General features: G+C 43.5%; 1 protein-coding gene across 1 annotated transcript in view; it reads left to right on the forward strand.

Moving 5' to 3' along the window:
- Window positions 1-24,814, forward strand: part of PIP4K2A (phosphatidylinositol-5-phosphate 4-kinase, type II, alpha) — a 72,798-nt gene that overhangs the window by 41,732 nt on the left and 6,252 nt on the right. The window contains exons 5-7 of the mRNA XM_011963846.1: window positions 228-266; window positions 15,887-16,000; window positions 24,134-24,377. Coding sequence (XP_011819236.1) covers window positions 228-266; window positions 15,887-16,000; window positions 24,134-24,377 — 397 coding nt within the window. The remainder of the gene's footprint in view (window positions 1-227; window positions 267-15,886; window positions 16,001-24,133; window positions 24,378-24,814) is intronic.

Here is a 24,814-nt window from a genome sequence, read left to right on the forward strand (position 1 = left end):
TCAGGGCTGGAGACGCGGCCAGTGGCCAAGAATACCTGCAGGGAGGGGGCATAGGCCAGACGGAGAGCCACGGTCAGGGAGGGGTGAGAAGCCCATTCCACATGGGCTGCGAAGCAGAGCAGGTGCTGAGCTGGTTCTTTGCTCCGCCCAGAGCCATTTTCATATTTTCCACGTGTGAACCCCAGTGCCTCCCATGTGCATGTTTTTATTATTTCTTTGTGTTTCAGGGCTCTACAGTGGCTAGAGAAGCTAGTGACAAAGAAAAGGTAAGTACCTTGCTGTATGTCTCCGCGAGTCCTGGGGGCATATCACGCACCCCCAAGCACCTTTGCTCTTTCTAGTCTCCTACCCCTGCCATTGCGATTCTTCCTGTTCCCTTCTGCTGCCACCAGCGAGAAACACTTTATTGACCCAATGAGAGTTCTACTTCATTTCTCTTCATCAAATTGTTGAATAGTGAAATAGTTATTTGTTGCAAGCATGATTGGAAGGAATATTCCACAAGGAACTTGCTCTTGAAAAACACAGCCACTGGTGCAGTAAACTTACAATCTAAAATGGCACTGACAGCTGAGAGTGCGTTCCTGCGGGTCAGGGATCCAGGACCTAACACCGTTTCACCAATATCAAACCGAATGTGACCCTGAATATGCTTCTTTGCATCTCTGAGTCTGCTTTCTCACCTGTAGAATGTTGGCTTGGATGAGCCTTAAACTCCTTTCCAACTATTAAGACATGATTCAAGTATTTTTTGCCTAAAAAAATAAGGATAAAAAGACTACATCTCTTTTTCTCTTTTCCTGGCTTATTGGACCTTAGGTCGTATTTGAGCCACATTTAGTTTACTATGCAAGATTATAGACAGAGTCAACTTGAAGGATTGGTTTGAATAGGAATTTAGAAAGTAGCTTCCTGGATGTAAACCTAAACTAACCCAAGTCAACACATGCTTATGTAAAGGGTACATGTGTATTCTTAGTTATGCCTGCCTGTCCCCTTGGGAAATGCCTTTTTCTTAACTATTCCATTTGAAAACAGAGCTCAAGGTCTTTGTTTCTTTTAGAATGATAGCAGTTTTGAGTTGAATTTTACAGATTTGCAAATCTGCTTTTGTTTATTCTTTCAGAGGTGTCTGTAAATATTTTTGTGGCTACTATCCTAGCTTCAGGAGCTAAAATAACAAGACACACAGACAGATCTAGCAGGGGATGCAGACCTTAAATAGGAAATGATGTTATCATAGGGCGAACACTCGGATGGGACACTCAGAGAGCTCTAGAGCACGTAGCAAGGGCCCCTGGCTCAGGCTGGGCAGGGTCAAGGAAGGGCTTCCTGGACAAGGTGATGTTCGGAAACCTGAAGGATCAATAGGAGTTAGTCAGAGGAAGAGCAGCAGGTGCGAGGGCATGAGAGTCAGGGTGGGGAGCATTTGGTGCATTTGCTACAGGGACAGGGAGGCCACGGAGGGAAGGAAGCCAGACCTGTCAGAGAGACTGATGAAGTAGCCTGGAGAAGATGGCTGGCCTGAGCTGGGATGTGGTGGAAGGGGATGAATTACAGAGAGATTTGGGAAGACGAATATACAGAACTGAGGGATTGAGTGCCGGAGGTGCCAGGGAGTGTGCATAGAGGAAAGGGGGTTAAGGAAGACCCCCTGGTTTCTGGTTTAGGCAGTTGGGTAGGTAGGTGTTCATTCCACTCTTTAAAATAGCAAACAAGAGCAGGAGGAGGAGTTTGAAATGTCAGTGCGGCGTCAGAACAGATATCCAGTCGGCACAAGAGGCTGCACAGGGGCTCTCAGCTGAAAAAAGAGTGTGGGAATCCTCCCTGGAAGGATGGTCGGCAGAGACAGGGAAGTGAGTGAGGTCACCCAGGAGGAATGTGTAGAAGAGAAGCATGTCTAGAACAAGCCCAGCAGAGTCAGGAGACACTGGGTCACTTACTCAGATATCGAACGTCTGTGACGAGCACACACTCTGCCAAGCATTGTAAGAAATGCCTCATGGAACAAGGCTGTTGTAGTCCCCATCCTCATGAAACTTTCACTCTAGTCATCTCCCAGGAACCAGAGAAAATGAACTTCCAGCGTTAGATGCTTTCGCGAGGCCAGGTAGGGATAAGAATAGAGAGTTGTCCAGGGACGTATCCACAGGGAAATCGCTGGGGACCTGGTCAGTGAGGGTGGGTGAGGACCAAAGCCAGACTGCAGCAGGTGAGGAGGAGAGAAGGAAATGGTGGAGGCTTCTTTGGCCATTTGCCCTTTTACTGTACATCAGTAAATGCACATTTTGAGATTTCAACCTTCGTGTAAACCCCCTCTAAGGCACCGGCTTTGGCCAGAAGAGGCAGAAACAGTGACTGTCGACTTCCATGCTGCCATGTGTGAATGTTTCTTCCAGGTACTGGAGACTGGGCAGGTATTTCAGTTGTAGCCCATGAGAAGCTCAGAGGCTAAATCTGGTTGAGTTTTTCTCCTTGGAGGAAATACCAGAGTGTGGACAGAGCCACACATGCTCTTCAGCATCGTACGACAGGCCAGCCCCTGAGTCACATGATGCCCCATGTTGGTGGCTCTATTTTTACTTTCTTCCAAAGTTCCTCGGGACTACCACTATCAGGATTGTTTTCCTTCATTCATTTTGATTTCTTCAGGTTCAGTCAGCAAGGGCTTGGTCTGCTCTGATGTAAACACTGCCAACAAGGACAGTTACAGCTAATGGTGTGGTTGCTGCTGAAGCCTAAATCATAAAACAAAGGCACACAGAAAGGAAAGAAAACCACATGTATTTGACTTCCTATAGTTGTAACAGTCCTTGCGAAGCAGGACATTCACTTTCTATCTTCCTTTCCACTGTTCCACCTATAGGACTTAACACGCTTTCCAGAACCCCATGGCATGAACCAGAGTTCACTGCCCTCCTCACCAAAAAATGTTTAGCCCCTTTATTGGTGTAGCTTTCTATGAAAAGAGAATAATAGAATTTGTTTGAATGAGAACTCATCTTTCTAGGACTCTGCTAGAATGTTTTTATCCTGTATCTAATATGAACATGTAGCCATCATTTCTTGAAACATCTTCCTAGGAGGTAGGCTTAGAGACAGTCACAACTGGCACTGGTTGAGTATAGACTATATGCCAGACCATTTTAAATTGTACATGAATTATGTCATGTCATCCTTACAGTCACTGGATGAGATTGGTGCTGTCATTACTTCCCTTGAGTGGATGAAGTTGCGTAACTGACAGGTTTAGTAACTTCATCCAGGGTCCTACAGTTAGGAAGTGACAGTGCCAGGGTTTGAGCCTGGGGTCACCGGCACCAGAGCACGCATTTCTAACCACTATGCCACACTGCCTTGTAAATGTTTGGGAGTTCATGTCTCTCCTTTCCCTTAACGGCATATTATCAAAAAGTCATGTTAATCCCATTAATTGTGAAAATGAGGAAAAAGTTACTGCATTGACAGAAACGTTTCAGAGTTAAATATGGTGCTGAAAGAGTTGATTCTAAAACTTGATTTTTTTTCTAAAATAGTAAAATGAATTACTTGGTTTCATACTATGTTAACAAAACAATTTGTATTTCCTCTATTTGAAGAGCTTGAGCATTTTTGCTCATACTTTCAGATGTACATATTTGTAAAACTTGTACATATAATGCAGTCTTTATCACTGTGTCTTACACTGTGCAAACATTAGAATTGTCTGCACAGTTGCCCTGAGGAAGAATCAATGCCCTAGCCTTCTTTTTGGGGTTGAGGTGTATAATAACTCTTATTCCAGAAGACAGAGGCCGCATAAAGCCACCCCACCCACCTTTCTGTATTAGAAATGCTCACTTGGGAAGGGAGAGAGGAAATAGCTTGAAGATGTGGAATGTCATTGGTAAATGATGGAGAGTGTGCCTGCCTTGACAGTAGGGTAGAGATCAAAATGTACCTTCATTCACACACAGTAAAAGGGCAAATGGCCAAAGAAACATCCACCATTTCCTTTTCTTCTCCTCACTTCATCACCTGCTGAAATCTGGCTCCCACCCACCCTCACTGACCACGTCCCCAGCGATTTCCCTGGGGATACATCCCCCAGACAAGAGAGGGAGGAGGCATTTGAAATATCAGGGTGGCGTCAGAACAGAGATATCCACTAGGCACAAGAGGCTGCACAGGGGGTCTCAGCTGAAAACAAAGGGCTTGGGAATCCTCCCTGGAAGGATGGTCAGCAGAGACAGGGAAGTGGGTGAGGTCACCCAGGAGCAGTGCGTGGAAGAGAGAAGCATGTCTAGAACGAGCCCAGGGGAAAGTCGTCATTCGTGACTCGGTAGAAATCATGCTTCTCTCTCTGATACGGCAGTGTTTTGTATAATCTAGAAACATTTGTTAAACTGAAATAGATCAAATAAAATGTATTAATAGAGCCAACCTCTTAAAAACATTTTTAACTGTTAAAAAAAGTCCTTGCTTTCCCTTTTCTGCCAACTTTTGGGTTTTCTTTCCATGATCAGTTAGGATTTTTGACTCTTCCAAAAAGCATACCATTCATTGTGTTCACAAATCATAAATGCTCCTTTTTATGATCAGACATTGGGGGAAAAAATGCTATCAAAACAATCTACTGGTTCCTCTGGTTTGAAATATTTGGGGAAGGCTAAAAACACTTATTTTCTACATTTTAGCCTTTTATAAATGAAATGATTTGCAAAAATATTATTTTCATTGCTATTATATATAACTATATTCCTTTCCAAATGACCGTTATGGTACAAAGAACAATCTTTCTAGAGGGCTGACCTGCTGGCTTACACCTGTAATCCCAACACTTTGGGAGAGGATAGCCTGAGCTCAGGAGTTCAAGACCACCCTGGGAAACATAGCGAGACCCCCAACTCTACAAACAATACAAAAATTAGCTGGACATGGTGGTGCACACTTGTGGCCCCAGCTACGTGGGAGGATTGCTTGAACTCAGAATGTTGATCACAGCTGCAGTGAGCCGTGTTCACACCACTGCATTCCAGCCTGAATGACAGCAAGACCCTGTCTCAAAAAAAAAAAATCTGCATAGAGAATCTCTGGTGACATAGTTTAATTAGTAATCTCAATTCTTATTCTTCCCAGGTTTTCTTTCATATGAGTCATTATAACTGTTTTAATTTTCCATACTTTTAACTTGTTGATGACAAGTTTTGAAACTGTCATTTCAAATATTTAGCGATATAGGTGCAGACAAGTCCCATCCCTTAGATTTTAGCTTGACATGTAATTAGTGTGATTTGTATTAGCATAATCATGAAGATGGAACTGAAGGAAATAAGTTATATTCTAACAATGGAATCACTTTCATGGCAACAAGTCCCAGAACATGCATGTACAGATGTCTTGAGGATTTTTTTTTTAAGAGCAGAACAGTGCTTTAAAAAAAAAATAACCATTGTCAAATTCTGACAGCTGCTATGACTTGTTTTATTCTTTAATTCTTTCCTTTTTAATGGAAGGGCATCTCCCATTCATGGCTCCAGCAGTTTCGCCTCCTCTAAATGAGACAGAGAAATGCGAACCTCCCTGGTGGTCGATCTTTTCACAGCTGCGCTGCAATTCCAGTGTGACATCAAATTAGTAATTATAGCTGAGCAGGCTGCTTTTTACAAATGACAGTCTTAGCATGCTGCCTGCTAGCAAGCGACTCAGCAGGGGACCTAGGGAAGTAAAAGAAAACATAACTGGACTCACTTGATTTCTGGGGGGTTTGACCTGACTCTTTAAAAAGCCCATGTTCTTGAGAGAGAGAGTCCTGGGGATTTACACAAATATGCATTTTGTTCATCATCCTGCACAGTTCTTCTCAAAAGTCATGTCTGATTTTATTAGGTAAAGTAAAGCGTGTGTAATGGAGCCATAGGGTCACAATAAGAAGATTCCTTTTAACATACAGCCTTCTTCCTGAAACCCATTTGAAAGAAAACAGCTGCCCTGCAATTGGCATTTGTGTAACTATATTGGCAATAATCATTGTTGACACTTTGATAATGGGCTACAAAAAGCCGCCTTGTCGATTCTCAGGCACTGTGAATTGCACCAGCAATTAAGTGACTGTCACCGTCTCTGACATTTTACCTATTACCAACTGAGGGTTCGAGAGGATTAATCATTAATACCCTTACATCTAAAAATGCTTTTCGAAACCAGTGTTCAGCATTTCTTTTGTGGTCTTTAAATTGTAACAAATTATAAGTAATTACTACCTCTATCTGGTCATCTGGGTTGCCGTTGAAGCGAGGTGGCCAGGGTGGCGGGCTCCCCAAACGTGACACAAAAGCACAGCAGCATATCCTTCTGGAAATCTTTATTTGCCGCTCAGCTAAAAAGTGCCTCCTTTTCCACTGTGGGCGGATCATCGGTTAAAGGGGGGTTGTCAAGCTTTTTAGGCCTTCAATTCAGCTAATGCTTTAACCGCCTTCTGTAAAATTCCTTTTCTTCCGAGATGGAAGGGAATCATTCCCCTTTGCCAGCCAGTGTTAGTATGGACACCAATCCTACTACCCAAAGTGCAGGGGAAAGTTTCCCATTAGGGCAGAAGCAGGGCTTCTTTCTCAGACCTTAAAGGCAGCACCACTAACATCCACCTTCTGGACCAGAGACATTTTATAAAAGGGAGATTTGGGTGAAGGACTCCAAACAGAGGGTTAGGGGAGCTGAGTCCTAGCCCTGGGGGCATGGGCTGCATTAATGGTGTTTGAGTATAGGTCATCTGACTTTGTCCTCATTTGTAAAATTAAAGGATTTGCCTGCGTCATTGGTCCTCATGCTTTAGTGTTGGTGAGAATCTCTTGTTTCAAATGAAGCTTTCCTGGATCTTCCTCCAGAGATGTGGTTCAGCAGTTGTCCCCACTTGGAGAAGTCCTGGCCTGACCATGAGTAACATCTTCTCTGTTCCAGATATATGTAGATTAAGGTGATTGCTATGATTGATAGGGAAAAAAATGTTCTGTTCAGCAGATATAGATAAGAACCCCCTATGTAAACCGTGAGGGGTGTTCTGGGATTGAAGTTTTAAAGCTTCATTTAGAATTTTTCTTAACTGGTAAGCATGGCACGTGACAAAAAGAGGATCACATGCAGTGACTCTTGTAAACACTTCCCAGATTTTCACTCAGATGACAGCATTAAAGTCCTCAGGGCTTTATGACTTATGGCTTATGGTGCTGTATCAGCTCTCATTTGCCTCAGATTAATCTTTATCTCACTGGAATGAAATCAACTCAGAGTATCCCAAGCACACATGGAGCATTGCTGTTAGATATGGGAATGTTTTTAAGCTAACAACTCTTAGTTGGTTCTAGAAAAAGTTGGGGTGGAGAGAAGACTTCTAAAATTTAGTATGTGGTCTGAATTTAAGCCAGGTTGCTACAGATGTATAATTCTTAATTAAATAGTGATCTTTAATATGTTAGTTTAATATGTTAGAATTAAACCAGAAATCTAGAGGAGTTAGCAAACTCCTTGAGTATTTAGCCTTTGACATTTCTTAGATTATCACCATAGACATCTGCGCACCAGAATCTTCTGTTACGACTGGAACAAACCCATCCTGTAGGTCCTGTTTGGTAGGTCTTGTATGCAGTTCAGCTGTCATATCCCAGTTTGTGGAGGAAGACCAAACCGTCACCTTTGACATCACCACATAGAGTTGTGGTCATAAAATATGACAGTATTAAAAAAGGAATAAATTTCACTTTTTACATATTAGCCTGAGGGAAAATTGCCAACAGCTAGGTTTTGCCAGCCCTAACAGTTGTAACTTAAAAATTACAATAGCGCTTCTCCAGTTTCGCGTGGCTTGCTTACAGCACTGTTTCACAAGTATGTTGAGGTATATTTTCTTTCCACATTTATACATAAACAGATTCAAAATAAAAATTATAAAATGTTCACATCTGGATGCCAGTCACAGATGTGCACATTCCCACTGTTTTCACTGTGAAAATTAGAAGTTATTAATGACCTCTTAGATCATTTCTCAAACCATGAACTTGTATAGACATTCTGCTTATGTAGTTAAAGAAGGTTGGTATATGTACTATTTGTGCAAAACCACCCTTTTTCTTTGCTACTTCTGTATGAACTTTCTCCATATCCACTAATTTGCCTTTTCACGTATCAAATTTGTGGCTTAGATGTTCCGAGAAGCAGAACTGATTTTATTAGAAATCCCTAGCATCTCTTATTACCCCAAAATTGATACCACATATGATGTTATTCCATCAAATTATTTTTATCCTAGCTCTAACATAAGGATTACCTAAAATTCCTTCCCTTATAGAAATACTTGTGAATTATGTTTTCAGTTCCATAGACTCTGATTTTTATGAAGATTTTTGCAAGCACAGCGAAAGGGGTTTTATTTTTTGCAAGTTTATTTTCATTTGGGTGAGCTTGGAATAACAAGTAAATCAGGAACACAAGCAGTTCTAATATAACACAATAATTACTACATATTTTTTATGTTGAGCATTCAGCTCTGAGTGTCACAGTAACAGCGCATCAAAAGGACACCCGGCAGCAGTCTTTGACATTGAGGCTTACAATTAGACTTAAAAAATAAATAAATAAATAGGTTGCCAAATGAGCATATCGAACAAAAAATTCATTTCATTCTGAAATACAAGTCCTTTAATCACAGAGTACTATGATATGTATTATCCCTTGCATTAAAACCTAGTGCCAAAATCCTGTTTGCATTAGACACTCAAGTGTGACTGACTGCATTTCTTCTTCCCAGTAAGGTTTCCATCCAAACTGAAATGAAAACTTGGCTCTATATTATAAAGATTTTTGCTCTGTGCGTTTTAGGTTCATGTATTTTCTATTTCCGGTTATTAATGGCCATTTACCCCATACAGTTCACTCTTCTTGTGTAATTAAAGTTTAGAATGATCATTCAAAATCCAATGATACTTTAGTTTGAAACATAACTTTAAACAGAACTCAGACTATAGTTTGAAATCTGTGATTTTTAAAAATTTGTGTCATCTAAAAGATAGTTTTTTTAAAATCTCACTAAAATTTCATATAACTTCTGGCTTTACTAAACCTTAAAATACCCGGTATTGCTAAACTCCATATGAATGACAGCATTTATACATCAAATCACAGAACCTAATGAAATAAGCACATATATACATACACAAATGAGTTAATTCCCACTTGAAACAAAAAAGCATTTAACTCCTTTTGGTAAACACATTGTTTTGGTTTTGGTTTTGGAGATTCTGCAAAGGTTCTTAGTCATTTGGAATTTTTACGCATAGAAGTAGTAAACAATATTAAGCAGGAATTTTTTAGGTGCTACTTTTTAGCTCCTTTTTTTTTTTTTTTTACCAGTTCTGGGAAGCCAACAGTGCTGCATCTCCTTTGCTCTCATGGAATTCTGTAATTTCTATACCACAGGTCTCTGCTAAAAGGCGGCATGTGTTTAGAAATTCTAAAAATGAGGGCTCTAAACTTGGTAACTGTCCTGATACGTTTTCCCTTTTTTAATCCCAACCCCCTGGCCAAATCTGTCCTTAGAGATCATTTATATCTTTTACTGAACCCTAGGGAACAAGTAATTCTGTTGAGAGGCTTTTATCCACTGAAAGCCTTACGCATGTGTTGGTTATCTTCAGGCTGTGACTCAGCCGAGTGTGTATCTCACTTCTCACATTCATGTTGTGTCTTAATGACACACAAACTATTTTTGACCATGACCTGTATTATCACACAGTGTGTTTCTCACTGTTGACTTACAGTAGACTTGCTGAGGCCTGTGATGCTGTGTTTTAAAAGCCAAAAACTTTTCAAAATGAGGGAGAAATGTCTACAATAAATGTATTATATATACACAAATGTTTATAATAAATTTTCTTTTTACAACTCATGGCAAGCTAAATGTTCCCAGTGAGTTCACTGCTCCCTGGGAGTGAGTTCACTGTTCCCTAGTATTTTGGTTATATTTTCTGGCTACTAAGATTTCAGCTTGTGGATCTTTGCTTTAGGTCAGCAAAAGAGCATGCACTAAATTACCCACTATTATAATGTGCTCACTGAGAAAAACTAACCCATGGAAAATTAAGGTAAGACAAAAGTCAGCAAATTGCTGTCTTTGGCCAGATATGTAAAATCATTACATCTTATTTCATATATTGAATAAATATCATCAGTTGCAGATTATTACTTCAGGAATTTAACCAGTCCAATTTTTATTGTAAGATAGGATCATTTTACTCTCATTTGGGTTTCAGTTTAAAAAAGGTCTTTTCAGTGAGGTTTCTTACTAGGAATAGCTTTTGCAGGTGATCACAGAGGTTTTTCTAGCCAGGAGAATTCACAATTGAGGTTTGCAAAGCAGAGTAGGGAACTAGAGCCACCAAGGCAGGGAGGTCAGCCTCGGGCCGTGTCACCTTGGATGCGTCGTCTCTCACGTACCCTCTGTGTTCCCCGTGCGTCCTGTGTAGTGAAATGAAACATTAACCTTGCACTCATGTGTGGTATGTTTGTCTGCAGTGTGCAGTAACAAAAGTGTCTTCCAAATTTGAAGGCAGTATGTAGGTAATTTATGTGACATGTTTGTAACTAGCAGATAAAACCCAAAAACCAAGGAAATTTTAAACATCGTTTAAATCAAGCTTATCCAACCTGCAGCTCACGGCTGCGTGGGACCAGGACAGCTTTGAATACGGCCCAATACAAATCCGTAAACTTTCTGAAAACATGAGTTTTTTTGTGATTTTTTTTTTTTTTTTAAGCTCATCAGCTCTCATTAGTGTTCAGTGATTTTATGTGTGGCCCAAGACGATTCTTCCAGTGTGGCCCAGGGAAGCCAAAAGATTGGACACCCCAGGTTTAGGTTACTGACATCATAAATTGGTTTTTTTTTAATCATCCGGGTATCAACTAGAAGATATCCTAAGTTTAAAGACCCTATTTTATTAGAAAGTTGGGAAAGAAGAAACAAACGTAGCAAGTTGTTATTGCCAGGCACTATGTGCTTTGTGTCATTTGATTTACACACTAACCCTATTACGTAGGTGCAGTATTATTAATTTCCCATTATGTAATTAAGGAAACTGAGGTTTGGGCAGATAAAGCAACTGGCCCAGAACATCACAGCTAGTATTAAAATGTTAAATATGCCAATATACTTTTTAAAAGAAAAATATTGCTCTGGATTGATCAGCGATGAGCTTTTTCTAGATCCATAAACCATACTTGAGAACATGACTAGCATGTAACAACGTTTGTGTATAACACTGTGGCAGGCACCATTTTGGCCTTTTTACATGTATGAACTCATGTAATCCTCACAACCCTGTGTTTGCAGATCCCTCTTTAAAGATGGAAAACCAAGCCACAGAGAGGTTGGGTAACTTGCCAGAGTCACATAGCTAGTAATTGGAGTTGCAGAGCTACAACCCAGGCAGCCTGGATCCAGTGTGTTCTCATAACCACAGGCTTCATTCTTTCTCCTACATGGAAACCTGAGCCATGCCAAATCGACCTGGGGTCGGGCATCACCCCACATGACAGCGAAGGGCTCATTTTATCCGAACGGGAAGCAGGAGAGCCAGGCTGCAGGGGGAACAGTGTCCCTCTGCTGATGCCTGTGGCTGTGTTTGTGCATTTACACATCACATTAGCGGAGATGAATGCCACTTGGAATCCAACCCACCACAGCAGATTACCTCATGCAAGAGAGAAAACAGTCCTGCCTGTGCTAGCCTGGCTCTGCGCTGGCCTGTATTTACTCACGGGGCCTCAGCTGGCCAGGGCCTTGGGGCAGCTCTGGGGCCCCGCACTCGGGCAGGAGTCCCAGCTCAGGACTGGACACACGGAGGAGGATGGGGTGGGGAAGAGTAGTTCCCTCCCACACCCTCGACCCCTCCCAGCAAGTACAGAGGATCGTATAGCAATCACCCTGCCTTACTTAGAAGCTCTGATCTCCACAAAACTGGCCAGGGCTGAATTCGGAACAAATAAAGACTCGGCCTGCCGCCACTTCAGAAAGGTTGCTGACCGCTGGCTGGAAGCCGGCCTGGGAGAGTCCACAGCCAAGAAGCATTTCTGAGCTGTCTTTAGTTAGCCCTGGGGGTTTCCTCCACCCTCTGGCTGTTTCTGCACTGAACTAGAAAAGATATCAAAGACACTCATTAAAGAACCAGACCTAGTGACTATAAGCTTGGAAAACTCGAAGTGCAAATAATCCAGTGTTTAAAAGTAAAGGGTAGAATCATTAAGCTGTCGCTGCCCACAGTTAATTTTCTGCTGCTCTGCAGACGTCATCTTTGTAGGCAGTTTTACGCCAAGAGTTTATTAAGTTCATTAAATCATAGTATAATAGTTTTCCACATTTAAAAAAAAAACTGTTTCTAATACAAACACTGCTCATTATCAGAGGGATATATTGAAATTTCTTTTAAAAAGCTAAGCAATAAGATTTTCTTGAGAGTGAATCATTGTCAGGTGACCTAACCTTTGTCATCTCTTTTTGTTGTTGTTGTTGTTTGTTTTTGTTTTGAGATAGGGTCTTCCTATGTCACCCAGGCTGGAGTGCAGTGGCGCAGTCATGGCTCTCTGCAACCTTGACCTCCCAGACTCAGGAGATTCTCCTACCTCAGCCTCCCAAGTAGCTGAGATGACAGGCACACACCACCATGCCTGTCTCATATGTTTCATTACTTTTTTGTAGAGATGGAGTCTCACTATGTTAGCCAGATTGGTCTTGAACTTCTGGACTCCAGTGAACCTCCTGTCTCAGACTCCCAGCATGCTGAGGTTGCAGGTGCGAGCTGCCATGCCTAGCCTATCTTGTTCTTAATAAAAACAGTTAAACTTTTGTTTAAAAAAAAAAAAAAAAAAAAGCCTTTCACCCTGTAATAGCCGTTTACATGCCCACAGTGATGGTGCTGGGGGTGGTGACGGTGATTACAAGCACCACTCACTATTTGAATCTGTCACATGGTTTCTGGTTGAGTTCCCAGCACAACTCTACCTCAGCAGAATGGCTAAAGTTCCCGTCTCAGCTCATCACTCCGCAAACTGGGAGACCTTAGTTAAATTGCATAATCTCAGTTTCCTTGAATGTAAAACGTGAATAAGAATAATAGTTAAGGTTGTTGCAAAGACTAAAGGTAGATGACAGATGTGAGTAAAATGACACACACGAAGCGCTAAGCAGGGTACCTAAGGCAGCTGCAAGTGGTAGCGGCGGCGGTGTTTTCCCCCTTCTGCATCTATGGAAACAGGCTGGAGAGGTCCGGGAACCTGGCCCCTGGCCCCTGGCAAGCAAGGGGTGGAACCAGGATTGCCACCTCAGGATTCATGACCCCAAAACCTTCATGCCCCTGAGCACTCTGTCTTGCAGCAAGCATTTGGAAGGTTGGTATCTGTAGACCAGTGTTAGATTCCATGCTGGCAGCTGCCCTGCCGGGACCCGCCTTTGCCTCTTGATCCTTTCAATAAGCCCTTAAGTCTTTTAGCCAATCTGGGTGCCCTTTTTTGAACTTGATCCAATCTAAATACGTCCCTAGTGCCTGTGAAATTCACAAGTCAGCTTAGTCATAGAGTACAGGGTGTCCAGAGTTTTATGAGGCAGGATTATACTTTCCCTGTCACATGATGTAATTCTGCTGGGGTGAACCTGAAGTGGCATTCATCTTCATTAATGTGACTTGTGTTACAAACACACATCCAGCGTGTAATTTACTGCCTTGTCTGGGGTCTGTCATCTCTGCCTTCAGGTTTCTCACATTTATACAAAACCAGAAAAAACACCCTCTACCCTTCTTTTCTTACACATATAAAATGAGTTGTGGAATTGAGGCAGATAATCCTTAACACCCCCACCCACACACCTCCCATCGCCAACACATAATGACACAGAAAAATGCCCAAGGTGTCTGCTTGGAAAATTACGATCCTTCTCCATCTCCTGTTTTTGTGTGTAGGTCTGGCTTCAACCCTTTTTTCTAACGTGCTTGCAATTTTCTATTTTGGGCAGTGTTTATCTTCTCATTGCCCTCTGAGTTTTGTTAAACCTCAGAACCTTGCATTTCATTCTTGGTGAAACTTCATTATGTTTACAGTTCTAATAGGAGAGAAACCTTGTAATCTAGTGTGATGAACTCAAACATTTAATATTGCACAGTCTTCACATTCAAGGTTTGTCGGAGTGGGGGGTTCGTGTATTGCCTTATTTTAAAATTATTAATGACAGATTTAGGGGGTTTAGCAGGCACATCGTAAAATTTTGTGAAGAATGGCATTGTGTTTTCATTTCTTAAAAGACTCAATAACTCAGCATAAAAGTGTTTGAAATTATATCAGCCTCCCCTGGAATGTTAGTATTTATCTTTACATCTCACGTACACATCCTGCTTTATTTTCTACCTACTTGCTTTCATATCATTCTCCCGTATGAGATTACAAATTCCTTTACAGCAGAAATTGTGGCCTATTCATGTTTGCGTCTCTGTATTTGACTCACTCAGTAACTGCTTATTGAATCGAATCTTGACATTTCTGGGCCTTGCTGTACCTGCTTTGTAAGGATAATTCTATTTGGCTTATAAAGATTGTGGTTATATCTAATTCAAAGTTGCAAAACTGTTAAAACTTTCTCAAAGTTAGTAGCCAAAGCGACTAATTTAGAAATGCATAATTTATTTACATATGTCTGGGTGTAAATAGATGTGACTGTGTTGACATGCATGTCTATACTTTATAAATAGGAGGGGAAGTGAGCATGTGAAAGATTCAGGAGATGGACCCAGGGAAAGAACATTCAGGATGTTCTTTCGTTGCTCTGAATAAGGAGGGAGGAGGAACAGTGCCGGAGCCAGGAAGGAAAGCATGTTGTTTCCTCGGATTATTTTGTTTTCATTTGGTTCACACCTACGGAAAAGAGGACCATTCCAGATTCATCAACATACAGGGAAAGGCAGTACATGACATTGGATTTCTTTCTGCTGAAATAAACAAGCTATGGTTAGCTGAAAGTGGTGGGAGATTTTGAGCTTGTACTGAATGCAGGTTGTACAAAGTTAAATAGAATAATCCACAGTTTTAAAACTATATGCCTATATTCTGTTTGCCACAAATATAAGCTACAGTGTTTTCTGCTCATGACCCATGTTTTAATAGTCGCCCATTGCTTTGTGTTGGTTGGTATAAGTGCAGTTTACTTGTCAGCTCACCCTTTTGTTCATTTGTAAAAGGTAGAACTCTCATCTTAATACGTTTATGTTAAGAGAAGACCTTTTTTCTTTGATACTGTCCAAATGAGAAGAGAATTTCCTTCTTGGAGTGGTGAACAGGAAGGCTGGGAAGGGCAAATGGCTAACCTCGGACCACATGTTCTCCCTGGTGCAGAAAGTAGATATGATTATGGATGGGGCTGTTCTGAGACAAGATATGTTATTTGTAATGTGAGCCAAGCAACAGCTACCCAAAAGTGGGAGGAGGGATGGAGTTGGATTATACCAGTAAGAAGAGGGTTCCTGGGAAAATATTCCGAGAATACAAATTCTATACTTAGAAGACTTCTTGTAAGAAAGTCAATCTAAGAAAGCAGTCAGGTTCGTTCCTCTGAAAAACATGAAATGTGTTACAAAAAGCCTTATAATACGGAGTCTGTCTGACCCCCCACCCCACTGCTCCTAGGAATGCGTCCAGAGGTTGCAGCTCACTGGCGCCCCCCGGTGGTATTCAAGCTTTCTCCTATTTTATTGTTTGGGTAAGACCCCTGTGGTGGTGAACCGGGCAAACTTCAATGTCCAGGGTTGGAAGGTGTGTGTGGTTTTTTTAGGTTTTATTCAAGCTTCTTTGTCATTCTTTTTCTCATTTGTTTTAGGCCAAAGAACTGCCAACTCTGAAAGATAATGATTTCATTAATGAAGGCCAAAAGATTTATATTGATGACAACAACAAGAAGGTCTTCCTGGAAAAACTAAAAAAGGATGTTGAGGTAAGAACAGTCAATGTAGAGGCCATACTAATTGTATAAATATCAGCCCTGTTGGTATTTAGGAGCTTTTTAAACCATCTGTTTAAGTCTGCAATCAAGGCAAAAACCTGTATACTCTAAAGTCAGACATGAAAGTGTCTCATGTTACATGATCTGGTTTAAAGCAAACACATGCCAGTTTAGCAGCCCTCTCATTTAGGCGCCAAACACAAGCAAGCACCTGCTGTCATCTGCTGGGAATCCCCGGCCCCAGGTCACTGTATTCTGTATTGGAATGGCCCATGAAGACTGACCTGCCCACACCAGCCAGTTTGGGAGGGGCCAGGAGAGTACTGGACTCTGTGTCAACCAGCAGAGCATCTCAAAAACAAATACTCAGTCACTATTAGAGTCTTGGCACTTTCCCCTCTAAAACACATGTCAGTGCTAGTAAACATAGCCTGGATCACTTAATGCTTTCCTGTCTCCACCAGTCACTGCAAACCATGTCATGAGGCCCCAGTGAGGCCCCTTACACGTCTGGGACTAGCACAGAGGCAGCTTGGGACAGTAGGTCATAGGGGACAGTGGAGAGACATAAAACAGTGTCCAAGGGCTTTAGTCCATAATGATGGAGTTTTGCTTTAAAATACTGTACTAAACATTTAAAATGTACCTTTTCCTGTCATTTAGTTTATGATAAAGGCATTGCAGCTTTTCCATTGGATTTGTTCATTTAAGTCTTTTATAAATAAATCCAGGAAAAAAGATTATTTTCTTGGACTTCGTTGAGTTACAAAACAATGCAGTGGGAATTAGAATTTAGGCAGCTACTAAACTAAGGTTTTCTTAGCTGTTGCTTTCATTCATTTATGTACACTTCCCGGCACACCAGTACAGGGCTGCTACTTAGAGGCTCTGTGGGAAGATTGTCTTTTTCATGTCATTAAATGAAAAAAAAAGAGAAAAGAAAGAAAATGACTAAAGCCAAAGAGAATGAGTGTCATACATTTGTATTTCCCATGAAGACAGAAGCAGTATAATTTCTTTTTACTCTTCTAACAGTTCTTTTTATTACAAGAAACTCAGACTAAGTTATTAATAGTTAATATTTTTAGACCATAAATAAGTTTAATAAAATTTTTTACATTATTTTAACCTTTATGGTATACACACTTGGATTAGAACCTATATGTTGGTTATTTGTGAAGGGTGTAAGCATCTACTTTTTTGTTGCCATTGGTTTTAGAGACAAGGTCTTGCTCTGTTGGCCAGGCTAGAGTGCAGTGGCATGAGCATAGCTCACTGCAGCCTTGAACTCCCAGCTCAGGCAATCCTCCCACCTCAGCCGCCATAGTAACTGGGACTCCAGGCATGCACCACAGTGCCTGGCTAATTTTTGAATTTTTTTTTTTTTTGGTAGAAACAGGGTCTCACTATGTTGCGCAGGCTGGTCTTGAACTCCTGGCCTCAAGCAATCCTCCCACCTCAGCCTCCCAAAGTGCTGGGATTACAGGCATGAGCCACTGTGCTTAGCCTATAAGCATCTACTTCAAACAAAGAGATACAAGTGTTTGGTTTTCTCTTGCAACATTTTCCTCCAGTCTTTCATTAAGGAATGTTTAGTTTTCCTCAGTTGTCAGTGGTTATTAATAAAATGTATTAGTTAAGCATTTCCCCCTTGCTTTGGGATCTGTTTGATCCGACTGATAAGGATCCTTAGTAAACATACTCTTTTGGGTTTTTATTGATTAATCAGCAAATCTTTGATACTGACAAGAATATCGTTTTAGCGATTATGGTAAGTAGCCATTAGGCTTATCTGTGACCTATCAAAAAAATTTTTTTTCCGTTGGCAGTATATCACTATGATATTTAGACTCCAGAAATAATATAACTCAAGCAGTTTAAATTTACAGTTGAATTACAGAAGGATCCTCTTAGCTCTTTTGTTGTCTCTAATAATACCATTGATTAGAGGACTCGATAGCCTAATCCCATACATGGCTCAAGCACTTAGCTGTTTCATTGAAATGGAGGCAGGTATAAAACATTCTTTCATTTAAAAATATTCTCAATAGCTGATAAGTGCCTTTAGTTTTGAAATTAATGCAGAACCATCATTAAATTTTTAAGCAGGTAATTATGGTGAAGTAGCTTGACATCTGATCTTGATAATGAGGCTAGAATTTAATTGAGTTTCCTTTTTTCTTCAGTTCCATGCTTTCTAATTTAGCTAACTGACCCGTTGGAGTTTCATTACAGTTTTGTTGTTGTTGTAACTGTTTTTCCTTAATGCCTCAAGTAGGAGATCTGAGTGTATTACAGCTCAAGAAATCTAGATTTTAGGAAAACTAATTTTCATATGAGATTCTAGTTGCTGTTTTTCTATCATTGAAGCCGGTTCTATTCCTGTGCCATGCTGGGTACTTGCATCCACATAGCTTTGCACGTAACTAAACACAGGGGAGTCTTTCTCTGCGCGCACGCACCACACAGATTGGTGTATGAGGAGTGACAAGCACTTTTTCCTTCTGCCCTGTGTTGTCAACTCTGATCACGGCCCTCAGGAATCAGCCCTGGTCTCTGCTCTCATTGACTCACATGATGCAAAACTGCTCCCCTCTGTGGCATCCAGGAGTACCCCATCACAGGGCATTTCAGCTGTCTGAGGTTTATAGCCCCCCATCCACGGAGGTGGGTAAGAGGGGATAGGGTGGTGGGAGTAGTGGGATGGGCGGCACCATTTATGGAGCACATCAAGCCCAAGGCCTTCCCATGCAGTCAGTGTCGCTTGTCATTCTCAAAACAGCCCCTTGACGGTGGTCCTGCCCCTACCCTAGTTTGATGAATGAGAAAGCCGAGCCCAGAGACCGTATGTAATTTACTCAAAGGCACAAAGCTTCTAAATTCAGACTGGGGCGTCAGGCCCTCAGAGAGCACAGCCCTTAACTACTTCGACGTAAACACAAGTTAACAATACTTGTGAGAGCACAGTGGAGGCTTTGTTTTCTGATAATTGCTCCAAAGGAGTAGTATTATAATTTTTAACAAGTGGTAAGATACAACTGATAAACAGGGTTGACTGGCATTTTAATTCCACTTCACAGATATGTTGGGAGATGGTGATGTGGTAGAACACAGTGTGTTAGTATAAATAAATCAACTGGAAACCACTGTGAGGATAATCTTAGACTCGCAAAGATCTTGAGGAAGATTCTAGCTCAAAGATTTGTCACAGCAAGGAATCAATTATTAAGGAATTAGATGAGAAGGGATATTCTGGGGGGAAGAAAGAGGCAGATCTGAGGTCTAGGAGGTGGTTTGTGAAGAAAAGCAGGGGACCTAAAGACTGAAAAATCTTCACACTTTGAAATCTTATGTTCTTAAAGAACAAATACACTCTGTGTTCCTGCAGTGAGCCGGAAGCTGACCCCACAGTGAAGCCCACACTCCCTCTCTGTCTTCTCTTCCCATCCGCAAGCTTCCAGCCCACGGGAGTTTTCTCTGACAGAAAATCTCCGATTGATTGCCACACTTCACTCACTCTGCCTCAGGTCAGATTTAAAATAAAATTTGAGGCCAGGTGTGGTCGCTCATGCCTGTAATCCCAGCACTTTGGGAGGCTGAGGCAGGAGGATCGATTAAGCCCAGGAGTTTGAGACCAGCCTGGGCAACACATAGTGAGACCCCATCTCTACAAAAGGTTGTAAAAATTAGCCAGACGTGGTGGTTCATGCCTGTGGTCCTAGCTACTAGGGAAGCTGAAGCAGGAGGATCCCGTGAGTCCGAGAGTTTGAGGCTTCAGTGAGCCATGATCACACCACTGCACTCCAGCCTGGGTGACAGCGCCAGACCCTATCTCCAAAAGAAATGTAAGGTGTGAAGATCAGAGCTCATAAATTAACGGACTTTTCCATATGGTTCTTTTTCCCACGGTCCACAAACTGAAACCTGTTTAAATTTGAAATCTTGATATTAAAAAGACTTCTACCATAATCAAAACAACATTGACAGTTATAAATAACAGCTTCTGTTATTTTGTGCAAGGCACCATAATCTTTCTCTCAGCTTCATTATCTTAATTCTTCCCCACCCCATGAGGTGAGCGGCATTGTCCCATTTTAAAGTCAGAATGACTGAAGATCCAGGAGGCAAACTCGTCAAGCGTGGAGCTAGCGAGAGACCGAATCGGACTTGCTCTTTGCTTCTTGAATGGGCCTCCTTTGTCAGCATGACCTGTCCTTTTCACCACTGTGCCATACTTGGTTTTTCCCATTTCCACCTGAGTCTCAGAGATTTGAAAACATGAATAATAATCCCAGCACTTTGGAAGGCCAAGGCAGGAGAATCACTTGAGGCCAGGTGTTCAGACCATCCTGGACAACATAGCAAGATCCTGTCTACACACACACACACACACACACACACAAAATTAGCTGGGCATGGTGGTGCACCTCTGTAATCCAGCTCCTCAGGAGGATGAGGCAGGAGGATCCCTTGAGCCCAGGAGTTCAAGGCTACAGTGATCTGTGATCACCACTGTACTCCAGCCTGGGCAACTGAGCAAGATCCCATCTCTTAAACAAAAAGAAAATATGTGCAATACCCATTGCGACTGCAATTTCCTCAGTCTTCTTGGGTGCCTCAGAATAGCTTCTTACCTAGAGATGCATGTTTCATCACTGATGGTTTTTGGGTTCTAGGAGTTGACTGCACCGTTATTTCTCTCTCACTGGAAGATGAGAATAAGCAGTCTGACCACAGGCCTGGGGCCCAGGAAAATTACTCTGGGCCACCCAGTGTGGCGAGGAGCCCGATGGGGTGCCAGGGGAGGCTGAGCCCTGAAGGCTCACCATGGTGAGTGCGGCTGGCCAATCCTGGCTGTCCCCTTCCCTCCCTGCCCTTTGGCAAATTAATCGCAGACAGCCCCGACTTCTGTAACTAAAACACACTTGAAGGTCAGCTGTAGACCTTCCTGTTAAGGGAAGCGTATTAAATGGTTGCCTTACACTTCCTTCCAAGAGATGTTGCCTCATGCAGTCTCAGAAAGGTTTTCTGTTGTTGCTTTGTTGTTTGTATTTGGCTTTAGTAGTTATTTCCTGGTGGAAGCAGATCGGGGACAATTAGGGAGAGCTGGGGGGACAGATAGGGATAAAGTAGCAGGCATCCTATTCTCTTGTCCAACAAGTGCCGAATACTTTCCTGAGCCCTCTGCCTGCTGGGAGTCGGGAATGCAGTGAAAGCCAAAACTTTAGAGCCCCTTTTGAGGCTGCCTTGCTTGGGAAAGAGAGAAGTTCTCAAATACTCCAGCAAAAGGAATGTGCAACGAGGCCATGTGCCATTGGGGAGGGAGTGTACGGTGCCCTAAACACCTAGACTCGGGCTGTGCTGCTCTGTGTGGTGCCCTGCCGCTAGGCCTGAAGGCACAGGAGGAAGTACCTGCCCACAGGGAAGAAGCCCAGGAAGCGGGCAGAGCAGGGCTCAAGTGGGCCTCAGATGTGGATGGGGCCAAGCTATCCAGGCCTCCTGGGCCATGTGAGTTGTTTATGCCCCGTGAAAAACGTGGCACTATGGAAGTGTCGTAAGCAGAACAGGATGTGATCAGGTTCACATTTTGAAAACTTGTGCCCTTTGCAGAGGACTGGAAGGGAGGTTGAGGCACCAGTCAGCCTTTACCACTTCACAGGGACGTTCCAAGCACCCAGAGGGAGCAGGGATGGTCAGGAGGGGGGCCTTTTCCCTGTCACTGCTCAAGCTGAGCAAGGCTTGGCCTGGCTCCAGAGAGGCTTCCAGGTGTAGAGAGGGAGGCCAGGGAAGCCATAGATCCAGGGAGCAGAGCCAGGCACCATGCTAGGCTTGGGAGGGGCAGCAGAGGTGGCGAAGGAGACCCTGGCCCAGTCCTCCAGGAGCCCAGAGGCCTTGGAACAACAGGGCAGGGAGAAGTGGGCCCACCATGAGCGCTTCCCCCCCACACACCCCTCAAGCGTTGGAGAAGACTGGGTACTTATACTGCAGTATTTTCCAAATAGGCTTCTGAAACCCCAGGCCCACAGGGCATTCTGACGGGGAAGCGGGTTCCATGATCACAGTGGTGCCAGGCGTGCTGCTGCTGACCGCCTAACCATCCAGAGACCCACAGCGCCAAGTCACGTGTGGAGGGCCGCCTCCGATGCCAGCTGATTTTAACTCATTACCTTCCTCCTAGGGTTGCGAAAGGAGAGGGGAAAGCTGCTTTAAGGCAGCCTCCAGAAGTAGCTGATACAGAGCAGAGAGTGCGGGCTCAGAATGGGCCCTGAATTCAGCCCTCCTTGGATTTGAATCCTTGCACTCTCGTCCAGCTGCTGAATCTGGCTGCTGTCTCACACGGAGAGCCTTCCCCCTGCCTTGGATCTTGTCACCTGTCTCTATACCCCGGAGTGCCCAGTTCTCTTCCACATCCACAGGCCCATATATAGCAGAGCTGTACCCAAGACCCAGCTCCCTGGCTGGCTTCACCGTGCTGGTGGAGGACTCAAGTGAGCCTTCCACCACTGCAGATTTCTCCCCACAGCCTGGCAGCTGCCGAGATTCTAGAAGGAGGATGCTGGGAAGGAATTTGGCAGAGGGAGGTGCAAGTGGAAAGTTGGTTCTCATGTTTACTGTAATGGGGGAGTTTGGGGAAAGGCCAGGGGGATGAGCAGTGGCTTCCTCTCCTCTCTGGGACCCAGAAAGCTGAACACAGGAGCCGCATGCTGTTTCCACGAGGGGTTTGCCTCTATTTTTAAACAAACAGGTTTCTCCCACTTTGGTTAAATATTTGAATGTAAGATTTGTGTGATTTCCATTTTCTGAGCTCAAAACAAATGGGGAAGATGTAGCTGGCCCCGAGGGATTCCTGGTGGGAAGGCTGCAAAGCGGGAGCTCTGGCCAGTTTGCGGGGCTGAGCGGGATGCTGGCTGATGGAGAATTGCAGGCACTGGGAACCAGCTGGAGTGTGGGACAGACCTGTGCCCAGGGGTCCTCTCCTCATCTGTAAGGAATCAGGGCTTCTCATTCAGTTTCGAGACAGAACTCCTTCCCAGCAGGCTGGGGAGAAATAGTTCTGCGGGGCTCAACAAATTGATTTCATTTTTAGCCAGAACTTCAAGACCTGTGATTTTCTCTGCTTGCCCTTTGCGTGAGGACATTTGCCTCCTAAATTCTATCAGCGTAGCCCAGAGGCTGCTCAGCCACTCTGCATTCCCTAGTGAGGTGGCGCTGAGTCCTTCCAGAGCCAGGACCGTGAACCTTCTTGGACCCCGAGCCCAAGGTCACAGTGGAACAGGACCCTGTGCAGAGCCAGCTAGCCACGGGGTCAGGGGAGCCGGTTGGGTCCAGCCCACAGATGGGCTGCCACTGTTTTCACTCAGCATAACCATTCACGTTTTATGGCGATATTGGAACGTTGTGCTGAAGGTCTCAAATCAGAAAAGGGAAACAAAAGAAATCGTGATCTGAAAAGTCAAAAAAGAACTGGGCAGACAGGAGTAGCCAAACACACAGAGCTGGGTCTTGCCCCCACCTTACGTTCTAGCCACGGCTGGAGGAGGAGAGGGAGGACAGGAATCCTGGGTGTGTGGGGCCTGGTGGAAAGCACCTTGTTGACCCGGACAGGACTGTATTACTCACCAGAGGTGGACACAGCACCTTTGCTTTTACTTATTTGCAACAGCGTAACAATCGCTTCCCCAGAACATGCTGAATTCCAAGGTGCTTTCCCGAACCCACCACAAGAGACTCCGCTGGAAGCTACTTGGGAGGTGCCTGGGTTTCCCCCTTAGCCTGTCTCAATCGCTGGAAGGAACTTGCTCTCCCTCCCAGTCTCTCTCTGCATCTCTCACTGGTCATGCTTCCTGCCCTCTGGTGAAACCCAGCCACCCTGTGATAGATCCACACCTCTCCGCCTCCGGTGTGGCATTCCAGGGAAAATAGCCCTGAGCCAGCCTGAAGTGTGAGGCTACACTTTAGATAGAGAAACAGCCCCAGAGTGTAAGAACATCCACAAAGGGGGCACCTCTGCTGCCCCACCCCGCAGCCTTCCCTCTGGGTGTCACCCGAGCTTGTCTCCTTTTTTTAAACGTTGACTTTTATGTTTAAGATGTGGCTGACTGACCCTGTCACCTCTGTCCCCAGTTTCTGGCCCAGCTGAAGCTCATGGACTATAGTCTGCTGGTGGGAATTCACGATGTGGAGAGAGCCGAACAGGAGGAAGTGGAGTGTGAGGAGAACGACGGGGAGGAGGAGGGTGAGAGCGACGGCACCCACCCGGTGGGGACCCCCCCAGATAGCCCCGGGAATACACTGAACAGCTCACCACCCCTGGCTCCCGGGGAGTTCGATCCGAACATCGACGTCTATGGAATTAAGTGCCATGAAAGTAAGTTTGATTACTGTGGACCCTTTTTCATGTGAAGTGGTTTGACTTTGGCCTTGTTATCTACCAGTAATCACTACCCCAGTTATGAGGGTGCTGTCGGGCAGCACTCATCCTCCAAACTCCAAAGAAATGGATTTGAGGACAAGAATATGTTAAAGGTAACCGTAATCTCAGTGCTGAAACATAAGGCAATTGGACCTTTGAATTCTGTGATGTTGAGGGAATACAGCAAAACCACAAACTATACATATACACCACACCTGTACATATGCACATACACACTGGCATACAACACATGTTCATATGCACCCATACACAAACACCAGAAGTGCTTTAAAATATTAATATATTTTTGCTTGGGTATCTTTTTTATCTAAGTCAAAAGCATCATGAATCTAAGGAACACGCATGTGGTCCTCTGTGACCCTTAGGTTGTC

Source organism: Colobus angolensis, unplaced genomic scaffold (assembly GCF_000951035.1).
Source record: "Colobus angolensis palliatus isolate OR3802 unplaced genomic scaffold, Cang.pa_1.0 Scaffold63, whole genome shotgun sequence".
Classification (NCBI taxonomy): Eukaryota; Metazoa; Chordata; class Mammalia; order Primates; family Cercopithecidae; genus Colobus; species Colobus angolensis.